Source organism: Capsicum annuum, chromosome 9 (assembly GCF_002878395.1).
Source record: "Capsicum annuum cultivar UCD-10X-F1 chromosome 9, UCD10Xv1.1, whole genome shotgun sequence".
NCBI lineage: Eukaryota > Viridiplantae > Streptophyta > Magnoliopsida > Solanales > Solanaceae > Capsicum > Capsicum annuum.
In genome coordinates, this window is record NC_061119.1 from 107,717,510 (window position 1) to 107,741,633 (window position 24,124).

General features: G+C 35.2%; 1 protein-coding gene across 1 annotated transcript in view; it reads right to left on the reverse strand.

The window, feature by feature from the left end:
• Nucleotides 1–19,794: 19,794 nt before the first annotated feature.
• LOC107841974 (protein DETOXIFICATION 53) overlaps nucleotides 19,795–24,124 on the reverse strand; it is a 7,742-nt gene continuing 3,412 nt past the window's right edge. Inside the window, exon 2 of the mRNA XM_016685804.1 lies at nucleotides 19,795–21,180. Within this exon, the coding sequence (XP_016541290.1) occupies nucleotides 19,795–21,180 (1,386 nt within the window). The remainder of the gene's footprint in view (nucleotides 21,181–24,124) is intronic.

The following is a 24,124-nucleotide window of genomic DNA, read 5'->3' on the forward strand; positions in this document are numbered from 1 at the left end:
GTCACTAGACTGTACCAAGCTTTACTGAAATCACACTGATTCTATTAACTGACCGAATACTACTGTTCGGGATACTATGAAATAAAACTACTTTGACTAGAAACTAAGCAGCTAATTTCGGGTATACAATGCCCATAAGATTCTATAGCATAAATAATGGAATCACATCATAATTTTAAAAACATTACAATTAGGATATCATGCACAGTTTGTTCACAAAGAAATTCTGTCAACCACTCGGGGAACATGGTTCTTGTACATGAAAAATATAACATGGGGATATCATGACCACAATATTCAACTCACAATTCATGGGTTATGACATGAGGAGTACGTAAGTCAACACACATGTTATTTTATTTACTTGAAATTCATATTCTTCATAGTTTAAAAAACATAAAATCAACACATATATAAAAACAATTCAATTCAAGAATATAATCCATAATTTAAATTCACAAAAAGGATACTTGAACTCCAAGGGTGGAAGGAACCCAAGAATGAACACCAAACATATCTTGAATCTTGAATGGCTGGGGTTTGTTCTTGAAAGAGGGCTACTTTAATTTGAGTAAATTGTGAAAATAATGAGCAATTAGTGCTCTTTGGGACTTATATCCCATGTTTGGACTAAATAGGGTGAGGGAAAAGAACTTAAATGCCCTTGGGAATTTAAAATGCGGAATTGAACTCAAAATCCCAATTTTAACAATTGGCTCCACACGGTGCAATTGCGTTTAGCCACTAGAAAGGGGACAATCCCGAGTTTACCCAGCACGCAATGCGGTGAAATCACATTGAACTACTGGAAATGGATAATTCCAAAAGTTCCTCTTGGAATGACGTGGTGCTTATTGTGGTGGCACATTGGGAAATGGCAAACGTGAAATTGCCCATCACCTCGATGCAGACTTATCGCATTGTGCTACTATTTTTCCCTAAAAGCATTGTAACTTCTCACTCGAGTATCAAATTTAGGCAAATTTGATATCATTGGAAAGATAATTCAATTTTCTACAGTTTGGTGGGTATTCAGCTAAAAAATTCCAAATAGAGCAAAGGAAATGGTCATTTGAAGTTGACTAAAGCAATATTCTTATAAAAAATTAAATCGGTAAGGATTATTTTGATTCGCCCAATAGCTGGGTGTTATTTGAGTCCTTAATATACAAAAAACTCTCATAACACTACCAAAGAACTATTATTCACTATGAATGATCTTTAAACATGGATCTAACATTGTTTTGGATTTTTGGGGTATTACAATATCTCCCCCTTGGAAACATTCGTCATATAATAAGACTAGTTAAATTGAAAACACTAATTGACTTAAGTTACATGCTGGATATACGTGATGAAAATATGATTACATGACTGAGTCTGAACATGATGCATGATTGAATTGGTTCTGTGAATGCATAACTAACATGAGAATGATATGCAGTTTTAACTGCATATAGAAAAGAGAAATTCTAAGTAGATTGTTACATTAAGTTGAATCTGAGTTTTCAAAGAAAAGATGAGGGTACTTGGTCCGCATATCTTTTTTTGCTTCCCAAGTGGCTCCCTCAATGGACTGCTTCCTCCAAACAACTTTGACTAGGGGATCTTCTTTGTACCTTAGTCAACAAGTTTGTCAATCAAGGATATCCACTGGAATTTCTTTATAAGAAAGGTTGTTTTGAACATCTATGGTTTTTAAGGGAACAACAACTACTGGGTCACCAATGCACTTCTTCAACAACGAGATATTGAATACTGGGTGCACTGATGCTAAGTATGCAGGCAACTTGAGCTCATAAGACACCTTTCAAAAATAACTTAAAATTCTGTAAGGGCCCATATATCGGGGAATGGGCATCCCCTTCTTTCCAAACCTCTTCACTTACTTCATAAGAGAGATCTTCAAATACGCGAAATCACCAACTTCAAATTCAAGATCCTTTCTCCTCACATCTGCATAAGACTTTTGTCTGCTTTGGGCTGCCTTAAACCTCTCCCTGATTAACTGTACTTTCTCCAAAGCATCAAACACCAAGGCAGGCCCTATTAAAGCGTTTTCACCTATCTCAAACCAACCAATTGGAGACCTATATCTCCTTTCATATAGAGCCTCAAAAAGAGCCATCTCAATACTAGCATAATAGTTATTATTATACGTGAATTCAATCAAAGGCAATTGTTCATCCCAACTGCCCTTAAATTCAACTAAGGGTAAGTAGAAGGAACCCAAGAATGAACACCAAACATACCTTGATTTATGAATTTATAAGAATTAATGGTTAATTCTAGATATTTTATCTTGAATCTTGAAGGGATAGGTTTTGTTTTTGAAAGAGGGCTACTTTAATTTGAGTAAATTGTGAAAATAATGAGCAATTAGTGTTCTTTAGGACATAAATGTCATGTTTGGACTAAAATTGGGTGAGGGAAAAGGACTTAGATGCCCTTGGGAATTTAAAATGTGGAACTGAAATCAAAATCTTGATTTTGACACTCGGTGCGATGCAGTGCAATCGCGTTGAGCTACCAAAAAGGGGACAATCCCGAATTTACCCAACGGCGCAATGCAGTGAAATCACGGTGACATACTAAAAATAAAGAACATGAAATTGTCCATCACCGCAACATGGCCTAATCGCTTTGGGCTATTATTTTTCACTAAAAGTATCATAACCTCTAACCCGAGTAACGAATTTAGGTGAAATAGGTATCTTTTGAAAGCTAATTCAATTTCCTACAGTTTGGTTAGACTTGACCTGAAAAATTCTCAATAAAGCTAAAGAAATTCTTATTTGAAGTTGACTAAAGTAATATTTTTAGCAAAAATTCAATCGGTAAGAATTATTTTGATTTGCCCAAAACTTGGAGTTACTTGAGGCCTTAATATACATCGAACTCACTCATAACACTACCAAAGAACTATAATGTACTATGCATGAGCTTGAAACAAGACTCTAACATTGGTTTAAATTTTTGTGGTATTACACCAAGCCCCAAAATCTAAGTTTGCTACAAGAATTAGGGTCCTAATCAGTATTCTAGTATGCCAATGTATTGAGGACAAGTATACATTGTCCATAGCCAATCATATTACCCGAATCAGCAAAACTTATTTTTCATTGATGAGCCCTTACACACAAATGTCTTCTTTGGGTATTAATCTACCTCTCTTTAGGCCCAATTTTAGTTCTTTAAACATTATGCTTCACGTACAAAATTATTCAATGCTTAATATGTTAAGGGCATGTCATCACAGGGTATCGTCATACCCATACTTGAAAGTTATTCATATCGTATACATTACATAGCCCATCTCATTCAACATATGCAAATGACTACCAAAGACTTAAAACATCATAAGAGAGTCATCATTTTAAAATTTCAAGAAAACTTATGAAATTAGCCTCTTTTCTCATGACTTAAATATGTGGTTTTCGGTCAATTATTCAATTACATGCAATTCTTCTCTTTTAATGCAAAGAGTGTTGTTATAGAAAGAAAATCCCTGTCATGATATCATAAACCATGTCAAATACTGAGATGTTAAGGAACTTACTTTCAAACCTTGATTCATGCATTCAAAAACACTTACAATACAAATAGACAATATATTTCATAACAAGAGAGGGAACTCATTGTTAATGCTCTCAATTAAACTTTTCAAAACTGTAAATGTATATAGATAAGGGGCTATAATTCAATTTACACAAAAAAAAGTTCAATACAATCTATATAAACTATCATCAAAATGATTTCATGACATGCTTTTTGACATAATATTCAAAAACCTTAGTCTGCAACATTATTATAAACCCTTACACTTGATAAAACGATAAAATTCACATCCATTGAGTTTAAGGATAGTCCTACATACCATATGTTGTTTAGTTTGATGATTGGAATCCTAATTTTGACTCTTTTCTTGAAATCATGAACTTAGAGGTCGAATTCTTGATCTTTGGAAGAAAGTTACGGTTTAGTTCTTGAGAGAAATTGAGTAATTTTGGGCATATAATGCCCTAATGATGATTTAATCTACTGTTATCACGATTTTGGGCTATGGAGAAAAGATGAGACTGCCCTTTGAAATTTAAATTTGCAACTAAAACCCGTTTGAAGACCTCACCGTGATATGCCAAGTGGCCCATTGCTATTGGCACTGCGATGCGGTGCAATCGCGGTGACCCATTATTTTTTAAGTGCAAATACGCCCCAAACCTTATCAGAAAAATCAAAAACATTTCCATGACATCCCCTTTACACCCCTGAACATGATACAACGCAAAAATATGTGTCTCAGGGTCGGGAAGATCAATTTAGAAATCATTAAAGTTAAGGGCTTAAAATATGACTAAGCCTTTCAACACTTAGAAAAATTTCAAGCTTTAAACTCCCTGTGCATTCTACTATGACTGGTATAAAGTCAAGAATGCTATGAGGTGTTACATTATCACCCCTCCCTTGGCATCATTCATCCCCGAATGATGACTCAGGACATAAAAAAGCATAATTTAAAGAACTAAATGAAAAGAGAGAAAGATTATAAGATTCATACCATCCATATGGTCATCCATGGTTTCAAAGAGATTCAGGTATCTCGTATGAATGTAATCGTACGACTCCCAAATAGCTTCCACGACTTTTAGATTCTTCCAAAGCACCTTAACTAAAGCTATCTCCTTACTTCTCGACTTCTAAACTTGGTAATCCAAAATAGTAATGTGTTCTTATTCATATGACAATGAGTCTTATACATTGATCTCCTCCGCAGGCAACACAAGAGATTGATCTCCAATACACTTTTTCAAAATGGATACATGAAATACAGAATGTATAGACGCCAAAGTTGCTGGAAAATCTAACTCATACGTAACCCCACAGATCCTTCTTACAACTTGATATGGCCCTATATATCAAGGACTAAGCTTTCCTTTCTTTCTGAATCACACAACTCCCTTCATAGGGGAGACCTTTAGACATACCCAATCATAAGCCTCTAACTCCAGCTCTATCCTTATAACACCAGCATAGGACTTATGGCAACTCTAAGTTATCTTAAGTCACTCCCTGATAATCTTCACCTTCTCCACCGACTGCTAAAAAAAGGCAGGACCAAATAACCAAGTTTTACCAACTTCATACCACCCAATTAGAGACCTATACATCCTCTCATAAAGTTCTTCAAAAAGAGCCATTTGGATACTGGAATAGTAGCTGTTATTATGGGAAAATTCTACCAACGGAAAATGATCCATCCAACTACCCTTGAAGTCTATCATGTAGGCCCTGAACATATCTTTTAATGTCTAAATGGTGTGTTCTGCTTTCCAATCTATTTGAGGGTGGAAACTGGTACTCAGGTTCACTTGGGTGCCTAAACCCCTTTAGAAAGACTGCCAAAATTGTAAAGAGAATTGTATACCTCGATCAGATATAGTAGACATTAGAGCAACATGCAAATGAACTATCTGTCAAATGCATAACTTCGCATATTCATCCGCCAAATAATTCATCCACATAGGAATAAAATGAGCAGACTTGTTCATTCGGTCTACAATCTGCCCAATGGAATCATATTGGTTCCAGAACTTTGGGATCCCTGTAATGAAATTAATATTAATCATCTCTCACTTCTATATAGGTAAAGCTATCTCTTGGGAAGTGTTACCTGGCCTCAAAAGTTCAATCTCTACTTGTTGATAATTCAAACACTTACCCATAAAGTTAGCAACAAATCTTTTCTTATTATTCTACTAGTAAATAACCTTAAGGTCATGATACATTTTGGTAGAGCTGGGGTGAACTACATACCTTGAAGTATGAGCTTCATCAAGAATTCTTTCTCACAACCTATCTATATTCGGCATACATAGCGTACTTTAATAACTAAAAATTGCATCACCACTAATATCAAACACCATTACCTTTTATTGACAAACATATTTCTTAATCTGTGTCAAAATAGGATCCTCGGCCTACTTCTCCTTAACTTCTACATAAAGGGAGGATTTACCTATCTCTTGAACAATTACTCCTCCATCCTTGTAAAATAACAGTTGAACTGCCAAATTTGCAAGCCGGTGAATATCCTTCACCATATTCCTCTTTTCCTCCTCTACATGAGACAGACTACCCATAGACAACTTGCTAAGGGTATTGGCCACCACATTCGCCTTGCCTGGATGATAATGCAAGTTTATGTCATAATCTTTCAACAGCTCCAACCAGTTCCTCTTCTTGAGATTCAATTATTTCTATTTGAAAACATACTAAAAACTTTTGTGATCAGTAAAAATATCAACATGCAACCCATATAGATAATGCCACCAAATCTTTAGTTTGAATACCACTGCCGATAATTCTATGTCATAGGTGGGATAATTTAAACACACCTTCAGTTGTCGGTAATTCTATGTCATGGATGGGATAATTCTTTTAATACATGTCTAGATATGTAATCTACCACCTTTCCATGATGTATAAGCACGCACCTATGTACCAATAAGGACATATCACGATACACAATGTATCCTTTTGTACCCTGAGGAAGGGTCAAAACTGGTACGGTAGTCAACTTGTCTTTTAGTTTCTCAAAGCTATTCTAACAATAGTCTGACCATAATAGTTTTACCTTTTTCTGAGTAAATATAGGAAGTAGAGAAGCTATGGAGGTAAAACTCTCTATAATTCTTCTATAATATCCTTCTAAAGCAAAGAAGCTTCGGATGTCGGTTGAATTTGTGGTTCTGGGCTATTTTCTCACTGCCTCAACCTTTTGGTGGTCAACTTTAATTCCCTCTCTTGAAATAATGTGCCCCAAGAAAGAAATATCTCTAAGCCAAAATTCATAATTGGAAAACTTTTTATATAACTCATGATCTTTGAGGGCCTGAAGGATGAATCAGAGGTGATTGGCATGATCCTCCTCACTTTTTGAGTAAATCAAGATATCCTCAATAAAGACTATTATGAATAGTTCTAAAAACTGGTGAAACACCTATTCATTAGGTTTATAAAAGTTACAAGGTAATTAGTCATTCCGAAGGACATAACTAAGAATTCATAATGGTCATATCAGATTTGAAAAGCTATTTTGGAAATATCAGCCTCCCTAACCTGCAACTGATGATATCCTAAATGAATATCTATATTAGATAAATATTTGGCACCCTGAAGTTGGCCAAAGAGGTCATTAATTTTAGCATGAGGGTATTTATTCTTTATTGTAACTTTGTTTAGCTGACGATAATCTCTAGTCGTATGAAGGGAGCTGTCTTTCTTACGCACGAAGAGTATAGGAGCACCCTAGGGGAGACACTAGGATGAATAAAGCCTTTATCAAGAAGGTCTTTTAATGGTTGTTTCAACTCTTTCAATTTTGTAGGAGCCATTTGTATGGTAGAAGAGAAATAGGATGGGTGTCTGGCAACAAATAAATGCCAAAATTTATCTCCCTATATAGTGGTATCCTAAGGAGATCATCGGGAAAAAATTTTGGGAATCAATTAACTAAGATAATGGATTAGAGGGAAGGACTTTTAGTACTAGAATATTTGACCCAAACTTTATGGGCTTTAAGATAAGATATGAACTTCCCCCTTGGTGCTAAAGAGTACCCTTCCACTCTATCACTAGTTCATTTAGAAAGGAGAAAGTGACTTTTAGGTTCTACAGCCTAATATGGCTTAACATGATTGAAGCCAATTTATTCATAAAATATCATTAAATTCAATCATATCAAGCTTTACAATATCCACCACAGTATCATGATAACAGAAAGACACCATATAATTCCTATACACGCTCCTACCACAATAGTGCCACTAATAGGAGTGAAGATAGAGAAAGGTTCTTGAATATATTTTTCTCAAAACCAAAAGTAACTACCACATAAGACAAGGTAGACCCGGGATCAAGTAACATATACACATTATGGGAGAAAATTTGTAAAATACCCGTAGCAGTATCTCGCAAAGACTTTGTATCATGGAGATTAGATAAAGAACATAACCAGTTATGATCACCTTCGGTAGCTAAAGTAGTACCCTTGGGTGGGGGTGGGTCTATGGAGTTTACGTAAGACTTAGTGCCCCCAACACTTCCACTAATGGTGGGGTAGCCCCTCTTGAAATGACCTGACTAACCATAAGCATAAAATATATGCTTAGCATAGATTTATCTTCCTGGATGATTCTTCTCGCTCATATCACAATGAGGATATTGCCTAAATAACTGGGTTATACTCCCTCGGGCTGAGTACCCTGCACTCCCGATCTATTGTTAGGCTAAAAGTATTGAAATCGCCGATCAACTGGATGTCTTGGCACTGGGCGCTAGATGAAAATTGAGCATTATCAAAAAACTTTTCTTTGACCACTTATTACACCAATCACTATGTTGGTTCTAGCCGCCATTCAGATCTGTGGACCTAGCTCTCGTAGCTTGCTTTTTTTTTTTTCCTTACCTCAGCCAGCCTTTTCTTTTGCTCTTCAACCTGTAGTATATGAACGAATAGCCTAGAGAAATCCATATATTTATTTAGCATTTCTTTGTTGCATTCCAACACTAAATCATCTGATAGCCCAGATGCAAACTATCTCATGTGAGCTCTCGTGTTACCCACCAGTTTTGGATCGTAATGGGACACTTGGGTGAACTTCAATGTATACTCTTTGACACTCATTTTTCCTTGTTTTAATTTCATAAATTCTTCCGCCTTTGTTTCCCCTAATTCCTGGGGAATGAAACAATCTAGGAAAGTTTATACAAACTCACCCCACATAGAAGGCTCAGCATATCTACCCTTAGAATCCTCCCACTCATTATACCACTGGTTGGCTACATCCTTAAACTAATAGACTTCCAACTCAACCCCTTCAACCTCATTCGCTTGCATAACCCTAAAAATTTTCTCAAGTTCATTAATGAACCATTGGGGGTCCTATTTAACCTTTGTACTATTAAACATAGGTAGGTTCAATCTGATGAATGGACCAACCCATGAAATCTTAGATAAACCAAGCACAGACCCTATGTCTTTAGACCAATGGGCCTGAGAAACCATAAGCTGAGCAATCATATACATAGACTATCACAATTCAAAATTAGAGACTTCCCTCTGAAAAGGCTAAGTACAGTTACCTCCAGATCGAGGGGCACTAGGTGGACTAGTTTGAGATGAAGGGAATCCGAGAGTGATAACAATTTATGGAGTTTGAGCTCTATTATGGGTCCACATACCATGAGTAGGTGGGACATCCTCATCTTGGGTATTTTTTTCATTAGATCTATGAGGAGTCACGATCAATTTTTGAAATATAGAAAATCATTGATTGGAGGGCATTTAGACTCTATAGGACAAACTAAATCATGAAAGAAAAGAGGGACATTCCTAAATGCCTAATACCCTCTTCCTTATAAGTGTGGGAGGCTACACACCCATAAAAAGGACTCTACTAGATGTGATTTTACAGATACCCTGGGACCATGAAACGTGCTCTAACACCAAATTGGTCATAACTTGAACTGAGGCCCTGTCTGCGATGAGAAACCCTAGCCATGAAGGCCTGGACGCCCTTTTCTATATGGAAATCATGTACACCATTCATAAAATTCAAGGAAAACTGGAAAAGAACATAAAAAAATGGAATCATCATTGTTCTCTATTTCAACTAATAAATATGAATATAAGTTCATAACCATTCAAGAACTTTTAGCACTAGTCTGCAAAATCTCTAACAACACAAAAACAAATTTATCTAAAAATTGGGAAAAGTCCCCCAGTCAGACCATGAACTAAATTCAAATGGTATTATTCCATAAACAACGCCATTCAAAATAACAGAGCCTCACCAATATAAAACTTCTGATAAATCAATCTACTACTTAGTAGGACCATGGGATTGGGCCTCAAATCCTGAAATATAGGGGGTCAATACAATTTTGGGATGGGTTGAGGGTTTTGAATGGTTGGTATTTATTTGGTTTTCCCATTGTTTTGGGATTTTTATTCATTCTTTATTTTATAATTCTTGATCTAAATATATGCATGGGCATGGTGGATGGGATGGGGGTTATAGATTCCCCTAAAATTATGGTTGTGATTTTGAATTGGTATTAACCTCAACTCACTTGCATAATAGGTTTTCAAATATGGATAATTACATTGCTTTGCATACTTTACTGAACTATTCCATTGCACTAATAGTTAAATGGATAAAAATGGTTTTCGAAAGGCCTTGGTGGCCATGGATTAATCATAAATTAGAACTTTAGAGTCATATGGCTAATTGTTTTGGTTTGGCATAATGGAATTGGCATTCAAGCATAATTAATTGGTATGAATATACCATTTGGTAAAGGCACAAATGGATGACTCCTTGGTTAAATGGATGGGTTATGAGTAAATGTTTTAATTATTAGTTAAAGGGGGTTGTGTAGCTCGCTGTGGAAGGTGGAGGTCTCGGAGGGCTAATTCTGGAAACCACAACCACATTTGTCGGCGTGGAGGCCTTGGTTGTCATGTGTATAGTACATGGATGGAGTCTTGGATTTCGTGGTCCTTCCTTGGATTTCTTTGGTTCGTGTGGCTAACATACATTAGAGACCTTTCTGAAGGGGTTGCTCAACCCACATATCCCTTAGGTGCCCGTAGGATGGTCAGATCTACACAATCCAAGTTATACTAGCATTATATATATACTCATGTATATTAACATGAACATTGTGTTTGGATTTAATTTTGAAATGACATTATTTTAGTCCTTCCCAAAGTTACATGCTAGTGCTACCCCCGCTAACTATCCTCGAAAGCTATATCCTTTCATGATGTAGGGTCCTAAGGGTTTCTTTTGTTGGTTTGTGCAATGTTAGGTAGTGCAATCCTCTATCGAGTTTGCGGTGAAGTAGTAAGCTTCCATATTTTGAAAAGCTTGGTTATTCTATCAGTTTCTTTCCATATTTTATAATTGCTGAGTTCACACTATCATTAACATTGTAATTGTCACTCCCATGGTCGGGGGCATGTGGCGACCTAGTTTGATATTAGAATTGGTTTAGAGATTTTTGTGGATGTGTGTGGGTTGGATGGTGTTGTTGACTCATAGAGCTTATTTTACGTTATATTAACTATTTTATCTTTATTCTCTGGTTGTCGTATGCTTTGTTGCTATTTTGTTATGCTTGGATAGGACAGGCTATGAGAGTGATCTCTGGCCCACAATGGGCTTGAGATACCCATCACGACTAGGCCCAGGGTCGGGTTGTGACATGCCCACACCCCAAAAGTACCACAACACAATCATGCGGAGAGGTAAAATGGTCAAATCACATAGAAACACATATTTCACACATTTCATCAAAATCTGAATCGTTACTAATATCATACAACCTATAAAGTATTATATTTGGATTTTTTTTGGCCTAGCTTATTCAAGGACGTAGTTGTATTTGCAATGGAGTGTGACCAATATAAGTAAATAGGTTCTATTTTTAGAAGTCATGAGATGTCTTTGAACAACATCTTGGAGGTGGATATCTATTATATAAGGAGGATAGATTTCATTGCACATTTTCCACCGATTATTTATGAACACACACAGTCTTGTCGATGTCAACTCTATTTCTATGTGGGTAAAAGTAGTAGAACTTCCTACTATTAATTCAAAAGTGGTGGTTAATTTTGTCAAGAAGCATATATTGATAAGGTTTGGAAATTCGAGGGATATTATTAGTGCTGGAGGGTCACACTTTATCAATAATTATTTTAGAAATTTATTGGCTATGTATGGGGTGAGACACAAGTTTACCACAACAATTTATCTCTAAACTACTGGAAAAGTTGGATTCTCTAATTGTGAAGTGAAGTAGATTCTCTAAAAGATAATTAATGAACTAATTAAGCTACATGACGCTTTGTGGGCTTATAAAACTGCTTACACGGTGCATATAGGGATGTCACCTTACAAGCTAGTATTTGGAGAAAATGTGAATTATTAGTAGAGCTAGAGCATGAAGCCTATTATATTGGTAAGAAGTTAAACCATGATTTTGATTTGTTGTGCAAGAAATGAGTGCTATAGTTGCATAAGATTGAGGAGTTCAAATTGCATGCGTATGAGAATGTGAAGCTTTAAAAGAAACAAACTAAGAGGTGGCATTATAAGCATATTGTATCTTGCACATTTGATCCTGGACAGAAGCACTGACATCTCATTCTAGATTGAAGTTGCTTCCTAAAAATCTTTAGTAAAATAGTGTGGCTCATTTGAAGTGGTAAGGGTAATTGGACATATAATTGTTTAAATATTAGACAAAGATACAGGAAATATGTTATTGGTGAATGGATAGAGAGTGTAACATTATTGGGCCAAAGACAAAGATTAGTAGATGAAATACATGGCACTATTTGATGAGTGATAATGAGCTTGATTATGTTGTGACATCAAATCAGGCGCTACTCACGAGGCATCCAAGGAATTTAATATAATAGCTTAGTATTTTTTTTCAAAAATAAAAAAGAAAAATAAAAGTACAAAAATATGAGTCATGTTGTGATCATAACTAAGGCTCTTAGTGGGAGGTAACCAACTTTTCTAATTATTTTTATTGTTTTTGTAGTGTATTGTAGGTAGTAAAGAGTTAGGGAGTGTTGGGTATTCTAAAATAAGAGTAAAAAGTCAACAAGGTAATGTTTAGTACAGTGCTTAGGGTCTTGGAGATGCAGAACTTACCCCCCAATTTGAACCTTGCACTGTGTGACACGTCAGACAGAGTCACTCAATGGGCTGTGCATTAGGCTCAATGGAGTGGATCCCATCCACTTCTTTGAGCCTTATGCCGCCCTAAATCTAGTTTCTCCAATAACTTATTTAAATTGCTAGGTCAAGCCAACTTGGTAGGGCTTCTTTAAATATCTCTTACCCCAAAAGACCCTTAATTCTTCCACCCCTAAGCGCCATACCTCTAGTTTCCCTCTACCTAAACTCATGATGCACTCCCAATCACCAAATTTCTCCTATTTATCACTCCATCAACAAGAACAAGGTAAGATTACATAGCTCTTTAGCATTGTATTGCATAATTTACTTGAAGTTTCAAATTTTCTTAATAGAGTTTCGTAATAAAATAATTGTGATAAAAATCCCTTAAATTATGTTTTATCATGTTAAATGCCCTATCCATCAAAATGAATATGTGTCTCACTATAAATCTGGTGCAAGTTGGCATATGTTATGTATTATTAAATCTATTTAGGGCATGTAATTATTGCATTGGGTTGTTGTTGAGTGGGAAATTGACCCGTTACTTTTGAATTTTTGTACACAAAAATAATAATCTTGGTGGTATGTAGGAAAATAAGTTGAACTTTTTCCATGTAAAACTTTGTTTTATTTTTAATGGTGGTTGGAAACTCATATGTTAGTGAAGACATGACCCAAATTATGTGCAAATTGTATGAAAAGGACATGAAGTTTAAGAGGAGAAGTTGTGATGATATAACTATGTGCCATTATTTATGTTACTTTTTGAAGGTGTGATAATAATTAAGCATATTAAAGCTTTGTGATAAAAAAAGGAGAAATAACTTGAATGGTAGAAAAAAGTAGTACAGAATATGATGACGAAGATAAAAAGAAGGTTGATAAAAACTACAAGGCCAAGAAATTGCTAGCCTATAGTATAGGGCCTGGCGAATATAATAGGATCTCAGTCTGTGAAAATGCCAAAGAGATCTGGGTTTGCTAGAGGGCTGCACATGAAAGTAGTACTGATGTGAAGGATTCTAAAGTATACATGTTGACTACTCAGTATAAAACCTTTACCATGAAAGAAAGAGAAACAATCCATGAAATGCATACAAGATTCACTTCTATCACTAATGATCTTCACTTCCTAAGAGAAGTGATTCTATTGTATAAAGAAGTAAGAAAAATTCTTGGTGTTCATCCTATGTCCTAGGAAAGCAAAGTAGATACCATAACTGAAGCAAGAAACCCAAAGATCCTCACCATGGATAAACTGATTGGAAATTTAAAAATGCATGAGCTCAAGAAGTTGCAAGGGCCGAAGAACAAAAAAATAAAAAGATAAAAATCCTTGTCGTTGAAATCTTTTAAATATGATCCAGTTGATGATGAAGACATTGATATTTCATATTTGGAAAATAGGATTGTTAGATCTATAAGGATGAGTGGCTAGTTCCAAGGAAAAGGAAGAAGCAGGAAAAAGGAAAGCAGTACTAAGGTATGCACAAATGTGGAAGTCCTAAACATTTCATTAAGGACTGTCCACTGCTTAAAATGGATTACCAGGGGTACTTAAAGATTGGAGGAGACAAGGAAAAGAACAGGGACCAGGTCCTTGAAAATTCAAGAAGAAAGAGAATAGTTGAGTATGTTGTAAAGGAAGTTCTTGTAGCATGGCGAGACTCTTTCAGTGATTCAAGTGAAGATGAGAAGACTAGAGATGTTTCTATGCTAATAGTTGAAGACATTCCAATTATCTATGATTCTTGGTTTGGTTTTATGGAAAATACTGAAGATGAAGAAGAAAATAAGGTAACATTTTCTAAACTTAAAGAAAACTTGGACAACTATTCTATTAGAAAGATAAAAAAAAAAGCTTGCAAATATACTAATTGACTCTATATGTAAAATGACTATTCTCTATAAGAAAAGGTGGAAGTCTAGAGCTTGAGTTAATTTCTCTAACTGTCCAAATATATGAAATTGAAGAGCAGGTTACTAAGTGAAAATCTAAAAATTTGAATTTAGTAAGTCAACTGAAGAAAATAGATTCATCTAAGTGTAAAGGGAAGAAAGAAGCCTTAAAGTTTCAGGTTGAGCTTGAAGAAAAATTAGAGGATTCCCAAAGGGTCTCATGACTGCACATCAAAAAAATAATAAGTTAGAAAGGGACCTAGTCCATCTGAGGGAAGAACTTAATAAAATCCTATAATGGACTACATCTTCTCAGATCCTTTCTAACGTAACTTGTCAAAGTGCTAGTAATGGAAAGAACTTAGTTATAAAGTAGAAATCCAAGTTCGTGGGTCATAAGGGAAGATTTCTCATGATGCTAAGAACAAGGTCCATAAGCCTTGATACACTAACTATAGCAGAGATGGACACCTGAAAGAAGACTATCGAAGCTGGATCAGAGCAAAAATGACAAATGTTAGACATGTCTACCAGGGGGGCACCTATTCCAAAAAGTGCAAGACCTTGGAAAAACATGAATAAGATCACACCACCTAAATAGTTAAGAGAAGGATTTAATCACACATCTATCTTTCTACTGGGAAATTAAAAGTCAAATGGGTTCCTAAGTCTAATAAATGATTATGAATATAGAAGGGACAAAGGGTTTGCAATCAGAAAAATCTCCTTGTTATGTAATTGCTCAAGGCTATGAATTAAAGGTCTAATTGTATTCTCTTTCCTAAGACACTTTAAGGTAAAGGTGTCTTATTTGATCAACATTCCATTCTCAAAGATAAGCTTAAATATGTGAATAAAGATGGCAAGATCAAAGCAATGCAAAAAGAATTCTACATTTTCAAGAATGCCAATTCTAGGACCTGGTCCCTAGAACTATTTCCAAAACTAGTCGTGGTATCATATGGTGTAATGAATCTATTAAGCTTAGGATTGATAAGACTAACCTGACCTACTATCAAGTGAATTAGCATCTTCTCCCAAAATTGGCTATGTTCAGGAGGTAGGTATCCTTGGTAAATTAGTACTTATTGGTCTAATTTAGTACCATACCTTTGCAGTTATACACTCATAGGAACAACATTAGAGGTAAAAAAATATGACAATCACAAAGTTGAAGATTCATACAAACTAGAGAGGTACTTGGTCCTATCTCTTAGGTTAATATCATATATATGCAAAGTTTGTTTGTTCTATCAATAAAAAATTGCGTCCTCTTTTTCCTTGTGTAATAAGAAATTGTCCTATTCTAAACAGAAAAGGTGAATCACATATAATCTGATGTTCATCAAATCTTGTTCCCCCAGAAAACCCTTTCTTTTGTTTATTGTTCTCTTGAATCTAGCTGCAACCACTTGTTCTCTCATCAAAAAGGAAAATACAAATCCCAAATTGCCCTTCTAAGAAAAGGACCTTCTTGATGGCTATATCTCTTCTATTTCTATGTCTTTCAAAGGATTCTGAGCTTAGCAATGTGAAAAATTTCATCCTAAACTGTCCTGAAAAACATCCTTCTTCTCCTACTCTCCCAAAGCATAAATCCTTTGTCACTCAACTTGTTAATGAAGAATCTTCCATGAATCTTTAAAATTGTTCTAATGATGTTGTGGTGGATAAAACCTGGGTAGCTGAAAACCTCATTTACTGTCCAAAATCCCAGAAAAGAGCATAATTTATCACAAGAACAACAATATCAGTAAAACACGAAGAATCTCTGGAAAATAGTCTGAAAGTTTTACTGAGAAACAATTGTCTCTTGATATACCTAGTCCAAGAAGAGAAAAATAGCTGAAACGGAATTTTTAATCACTTACACTAGAAGAAATATGGGGAGAAAAGAAAGATTGTATCCAAGGAATTTAGAAACAGGTTCTTGGAGAATCAAAAGGTGCTAAGTAAATGGATTTTATGGATTATCCGATCCGCAAGGACCATGATTGGGATTCAAATGTGCTTAAAAAACCTAGTATAGTGGAATTTGATGAGCTAGTTAAACATCAAGGTTTGATGTATCTCATGGAAGGACCTATTCTCACTATTTTTGATGAGATGGTAAGGTAATTTTATTTCACTTTGAAATTCTCAAAATATGGAATGAGACTAACTGCACAGGTCTAAGAAAAGGAAATAAAGGTGAATGAGGAAATACTTGGAAGAATTTTTAAAGTTTCTACTTATGGGGTGAGAACTGTCTCCAAGCAACTGCCTTCAATGAAATTATTAGCAAATACATCCAAGGTCGAAGAGAAATCTGTGGCTGTAGTGAATAGAAAATCACTTAAGCATGAGTTTCAATTGGTCTTTGTCTTTGTGAATAAGGTAATTCTACCTAGGTCTGAAAAAATCCATTGACTCATCCACTAATTTGTATGTAATGGAATTCCTTAGTAGCTTTGAATTCATTAATCTACCTTCGTTGATGATAGAACATATTCAGAATGTGGTTCTTTGTAAAAATGAAAAACATGGAATGCCTTATGGATTTTGGCTACACAAAGTACTAAATAATTATGGCATTGTCTGTGATTCTGGAATCCAAGGATATGTAGTTCAAATGCTTTATATGAAAATGCTCATCAAAACTAAATGTGTCATACCAGGTACCATTTATCAAAGGGAGCTCAGCAAGAAAATAGAGGAACTAAAGGGCAATTTAGCTGCCAAGGATGAAGAAATTAGCAAGCTTCAAGAGACAATTCGGCACCTTTCCAAAGAAAGCTCATATGACAAAGAAATGCTTAGAACTGAGAATATTGCACTGAAGAAGAGGGTGTCAATCTTAACTGATAAGGTCCTTACGTCAAATGCAAAGATAAGGCATCTCAAAAACAACTTAAACCTACTCCTTCAAAATATTTTTTTCGGTCTTTCACTTGTTAATCCTTCTTGATATTTGTGGCTATTTCCCTAAGAACATTTAATTTATGCACTACAACAATACTTATGCTACTTATAAATGAATCTTTGTTTTGTGAGTTACATTTTTACTATTTAAATTACAAAGGTATTCTTCATGTTAGTGTTTCCTTAATGGCCATGAGTTAACTAATTTGTGCTTAATTTACTCTTGATTTACAGTTCTCACTTTTCAATAATGTCAAAAAGGAAAATATTGAGTATATATAATAGGGAACCAGGTATCAGGTGTTTTAGGTGAATGAGAATGGCATGTTGATAGGGGGAAGAAAGGGTGTGATATGTTGAATAAATAAATATGTGAGGTCATGTATGGCATGGTGATAGGGGGGAGTATGCAAATGATGAATTATTGTGCATAATGGCAGGGGGAGCAAATGTGCTTAAGTTTTTGCTGCAAATGACAACGAAGGACCAGGTCCGTGTGTTGCATGATAGAGAAAGCATGATGATAGGGAGGATATTCATCTTTAGATGGTAATCACACTGATTAAATATGATTAATGTGCACAAATGCTCAAAGTTGAATGGTTGTTTGTCATCATCTAAAAGGGAAAAATTTCTATATGTAGTTTTGATAATGAGCAGCTAACTGCTAGGGGCCAGGTCCCTGAATGTGCAAGATACAGTATAGCTGACACACGTTGTCTACACAATTGTGTCCTCTTATCTAACAAACCTGCAGGTGCTATTTTATACTGACTAGGACAGCTAGTCCAATGATCTTTTAGCCTTAATCGTCACTCCTCTATAAAAGGAAAGAGACATCTTTTCATCAAATAGTTTTTGCAAAATCTAAGAGAGGAAAGAGAGGAAGCAAAAACTCAATTTCAAGATTGCCCAAGCATTGCTCATGTTCTTAACTTTGTAGTATACTTAAAAAACGAGTGAATATTCTTGAGTGCTAATTTGTAAATGAAGTACTTATGTTATAGGAGTAGTGTTTTCTTTTGTTGAGAGAGGTGCTTAGTTAGAGTTGCCTAAGTGTTAGGCTGATTAGAGATAATCAGCATAGAGAGTCCTTGCTAGAGTTACCAGATGAGTTTGTAGTAGAGTTGCTACAACCAAAAGGAGTCTAGAGGTAGGCAGAAATCTGCACTATAATCTGGAGATTGATTATAGTGGATTTCTTTGGTGCTTGTGAGGGAAAGCCCTTCCTTGATTTTCACGTAAAAATCTTGTGTTTTTACTCTTTCTGCTCTATCTCTTACTTCCTGGTTATTTTGGTGTATTTTCTTGTGATTGATTTTGAGAGACCTGATCCCTTACTGTGTGGTGCTAACCCCAAGTGAATTTCAACAAAGATAAGTCAAATGCTATACATGATTGTGCTTAATGAAGTATTCCCGGAAAGCCTCTCTAATATTGATAGCATCAACTCTTTAAGATCACCCTTTCTTTTAAATATTTAGTTGTGTGACACTTAGAACATCACAACTTCACCATTTATTTGATAAGCACTGGATTTATCCGAATTATTAGTAAAAATTTAATTAAGCAAATTGCTGATCATAAAATCCATGTGGGTTTAATAGCCGACTTGAATGAGCTCTTATATTACTTTTACGATCGCATACAATTGCATGTGCATTTGAACGTAATAGTAAATCTCGTTTTAATTTCTTTACTGTTTAGTTACTCTTAAGGAACTCGAGTAGTTGGTCGAGCTTTCTTTCACATTTGCTCCTGATAAATATGTCGGCATTCTTCATCAAAGGGTTAACTTTATGATAAACGACATGCTGACATCATGTAATAAAGTGGCTGAGAATATACAAACTTCGTGTAGTACGTAACTATTACATAAAGAATCCTGAATAATTATCGCTCCCCTTCTCACGGACTGGTCATGTTGATTAAAAGAAAAGAAAAAATGAAACGTCAAACTGTTACTTTCTTTATACCTCTCCCTCTCCTTAATACCCTGCATTTTCTCAGACAAAGGAAAATGTTGGATATACACGAGGATAATTTAAGGTGTTGCTCAGTAAGATATAATATAATTAAATAATAAAATAAAGGTTTTCTCTCTAACAACTGGTAACACACTTCAATAAGCAATCAGAGCAGGCAGTCCATGTGTGTTGGGGCCATGATGAAGAATAATTAGGCCCATGCAATTCAACACTGCACCATATATATTTTAGTACTCGATATTTTAAGGTACTAGGTTGGTTCCAGCATCATCCTTGTTGGAAGACGCCATAGTCAGCTCCTCTGCCCTTCTAGCCTGAAGTTTCCAATCTGTTTGGATTAATGTATACACCATCATGCATACACAAGCACATTGAGCTGCCACTAGGCCAAACCATAATCCCCTAAAGCCAATATGGAGTTTGAAAGCAAATACACAAGCACATGGTAATCCAACTAGGTAAAATGCTGCTAAATTTATTCGTACACCCAATGTTGGTCTAGCAGACCCAGTTAGTACACCACATGCTGCTGTTTGTGGAGCATTTCCAATCTCCGCTAATCCCAGGATTGGAAGTGCTGCTGATACTAATGCCAGAATTTGTGGCTCAGACGTGTAAAATTTCCCCCATACTGATTTCATCCCGATGGTTACGCCAAACGCAGTGAATCCAAGAGTAAGTGCCACAAAAATACCAATAAGGGCTGCTAATTTAGCACGGTCCGGGTTACCAGCCCCTAATTCAGTACCAACACGCTGGGATATACTCAAGCTAAGTGAAAATGGGAAGACATAAATAGTCCCTGTTGTTTGTATCAATATTCCCATAGCTGCTACACAAGAATCAGGGTTGTTTAATAAGCCACTTAAGAATAGAATAATCTCATACCACCACCATTCTAAGCAAACGGAGAATAGGCTGGGCAAAGCCAAACTCAGCAACGGACGCCACCCTTGAAATGTAGAAATAAATGTAACACCAGCCCATGGTTTTATCGCCACTTTGGACAATAGCAAGTAAAGCAGTAACCCAATGTTCATGTTGAGTGAGTACAAAACTGAGGCCAAGGCAATACCTTTGACGTTCAAATTCAGGTATGTTACAAGAAGATAGGTTATTGGAAGGTGCAAAATTGTTGAGCAAGTAGCTACTAAAGTAGCTGGTGTATTTATGCCTTGTGTCCTTAAAAAAGCTCTCAAAGGATTCAAGTGAGCACTAGCAAGTAACTCTGGAATGGAGAAAATTAAGTATCCTTTAGCAACTTTGGTAATTACTCGATCTTGGCCTAGTCTAAGGAAGAGATGTTCAATATTTAGCCATAAAAAGGTGATTGGAACTGTAACAGTCAAGAGCAGTAAAAACATTTTGATGTATGTTTGGGTGAGAACTGACCATCTTTTGGCTCCATAAGCTTGGGAACATATGGGCTCCATGCCCATACAAAGCCCTTTCATTACAGAATACCCTGTTATATTTGCAAACCCAATTGCTAGTGAGCCTCCAGCTAGCTCTATCTTCCCCATATGGCCCAAGAAAAGCATAGATATAATGTTCTTTGAAAACAAAAGCAGCGTTGTTAAGGCGACTGGACATGCAATTTTCCCAAGTAGGAGCAGTTCTCCACTCACCTGCATTTTCACGATATATACTCCATCATCAGCAATAGAAATAGAATTTAAGTTTTGTGCATTATCAATGTACAAAATATTTTACTCTATTAGGTAAATTTGACCAACTATTCCAGGTTATCCAATTTTTTATTTTTCAATTTTTATGTAAAAAATTGGATAACCTGTAATAGCAAATCAAGTTTACATGAAAGAGTAGAATATTTTGTACACCAACAATACACAAAACTTAAACCCTAGAAATATACCAGGTATTTGAAAACAAGTTCACAGATTTAATGCATTAACGGTCTAAAATATACTTAATGGGATCAGGTAATTACATATAAACCTTTATGATAGGCAGTATTTGGTGACTTAGTAAAAATGGTAACTTAATATCATATGTTAAATATAAGGGTATTTTTGAAATAGCCTCTCTACCACTATAAAGTAAGGTTAAATTAAATTGTGTACGCACTATCTGCCCAGACCCCACCTATAACGTTACACCGGTTATGTCATATTGTCTTAAATTACACAAATAGCAAGAAAAAAAAATATACTATTAAGGTATGTAATGTAAATCCACAGAAGAATACAGTAATTACAAAGGAAAAATTACTCAATCAAAGCTTTGCATTATATTGCAATTTTACATACTAAGTGGTCATCTGGCATGTCATAAAGATAAATATACAGTTATTTAATACTATTAAAGTTCAAAACTTTGAAATAATGCTTTGAGGTTTAGTTGTACTTCCTTTTACCGATTCTTTGCTAAAAGAAGGATGAAGAAAAGAGAAAGTGTGCATAAACCTGAACATGAATGCACGTAAGCACGTGCCCATATATAAATGTCATCCTTTCTGTGTCTCTATTCTTTGATCTCTATATATACAAATAACCTTTCTTTTTGAATAATATAAGGACGTAAAAAATTTAGAGGTAATAGAGTATTAAGAAAAAGAAAAGGAGGACGAAAAAAGGTCACTTTTTTTATTTGATACACTATTTAATGATCAGTTGGTGAAAAGTTAGATTCCTCCAAGACTTCTGTAGTTTAATGTCTCAACACTCATTACCCCGTATGGCCGTATGGGTATATCTAAGCTATTTAGCGAGGCAGTGTTATTTTCAATTTTGAAAAGGAGGCTTCCAGTTACATTAGAATTCTTTAATAAAAGAATAAAAAAAAGAAGAAGTTGATGTTTTATATAATACTGCTGAGTACTTAGACTTCCATTATTTTTGCTTGTACTAACTACTTGAACATGCTTTACTTTAATGGACTAATCGCTATTATTGGATTATTAGGAGGCAGCATGTCTCAATAGGTCTATTTCTCAGTTAGTAGCTTGTTAAAATAATACAAGCAAGCCAGACAAACAAGCCAATGATATTAGGTTAGAAACAACAAACGGAGTCATTGTTTGGAAAAAAAAAAAAAAAACTACCTTACTGACTCTTATCAATCTCTTTATCCAAACGAAGAACAACGAAAACAATTCTGTCTCCTTGACACTTACGCTCACATAATTAGTGGAGTATCGTTTGCATAAAAACCACAAAAACATACAAAAGCTGCATCCAATAAAACATCCCCGTAAGTGATAATTACCTAATAGTTGACAGAATCTCGAGATAAAATGACAACGATATGACATACTAACTAAACAAAAAAGATTTTATTAAATAGCGTAGATTCCCAAGATAAAGATTGTTCTACAGATCAGAGGATGTAGTTATCTTGACCAAAAAAAAGGAAACGTCGAGTATCAAGATTCAACGCTATAAGAAAAAAAAAACTTAAAAGTTCTCTAATTAACAAGATACTACTTACTTAGATGGCCCGAAAGAATTGGGCAGCATGAATGCTTGACAAAAAAATAAAAAAAGGAAATTTTACACTATATAGCCCAACACCAAAATAATAGGCGATAAATATATTTTTTGTATATTAATATTACGATGCAAAAATATACATATTTTATACAAAATTAGTGTATAGTTTTTATATATTTGGCGAGGGAATGTAAGCTGCCAACTGTTAAAATTGGTCTTGGGCCTAACTCACACTCAAAAGTTATCTCTTGAGGAGAAGGATTGCTCAAGCCTTATAAAGAGACCACCCATCTCATTAACCACCAATGTGGGACTTTCTTTTCAATCTTTTAACACCACCCAAATGTGCAACTTTATCCAGAGAATTATGGCAGCATCTTCCCTCAAACCATTTTTTCTTCCATGCATGTATGTTACTCTCATGCATATACCCTCATGCATAAAACAAAAATCTAAAATTAATTTGTTTAACAAAAGTAAAACCCAAAATTCGAATGTGTGCAGACGCATCTTTAAGTTAGATTAATAGTTTATGATAAAGGTGGTAGCATATCATTAAACTTGAAAAGTAAGGGAAAACAAGGAATAATACAGCTACCACCTTATGTAGAAAGCGATTATGACTATTATGCTTTATTGTACTAATCCCGAGCTTCCGGTCAATTAATATTGATAAACCCGAAAAAAAAAAACCCCCCCCCCCCCCCCCCCCCAAAAAAAATAAGAAAAAAAAAAAAAAAACAAGAGAAACACCTACCACTGAACTGTAGTTCTTATAGCTACTGCGTATATTTCCAGTTTGACAGAAAAATAAAGGCAACTGCTCGTGCTTCTCTGTGGAGTTATTTTAAAAAACAAATGAAGCAAATGGAGTTATAGAGCTTTTTAACATAATGTTACATGCGTGCTTTCATGTGTCTACCTGTGCCTTATGTCTTTCATATTTTCCCTTTTCTATGTGTGTCTGACTGTGTTTCTGAAAAAATAAAAGAAAGGAATGTTGTGCATCTAAACAACTGGTGCGCGAATAACATAATAGGGTAGTTCAATGATTACAAAAAAAATACAAAAATAATGATGAGTTTGACTCTAATAAGTATCATGTCAAGAAAAATTGACT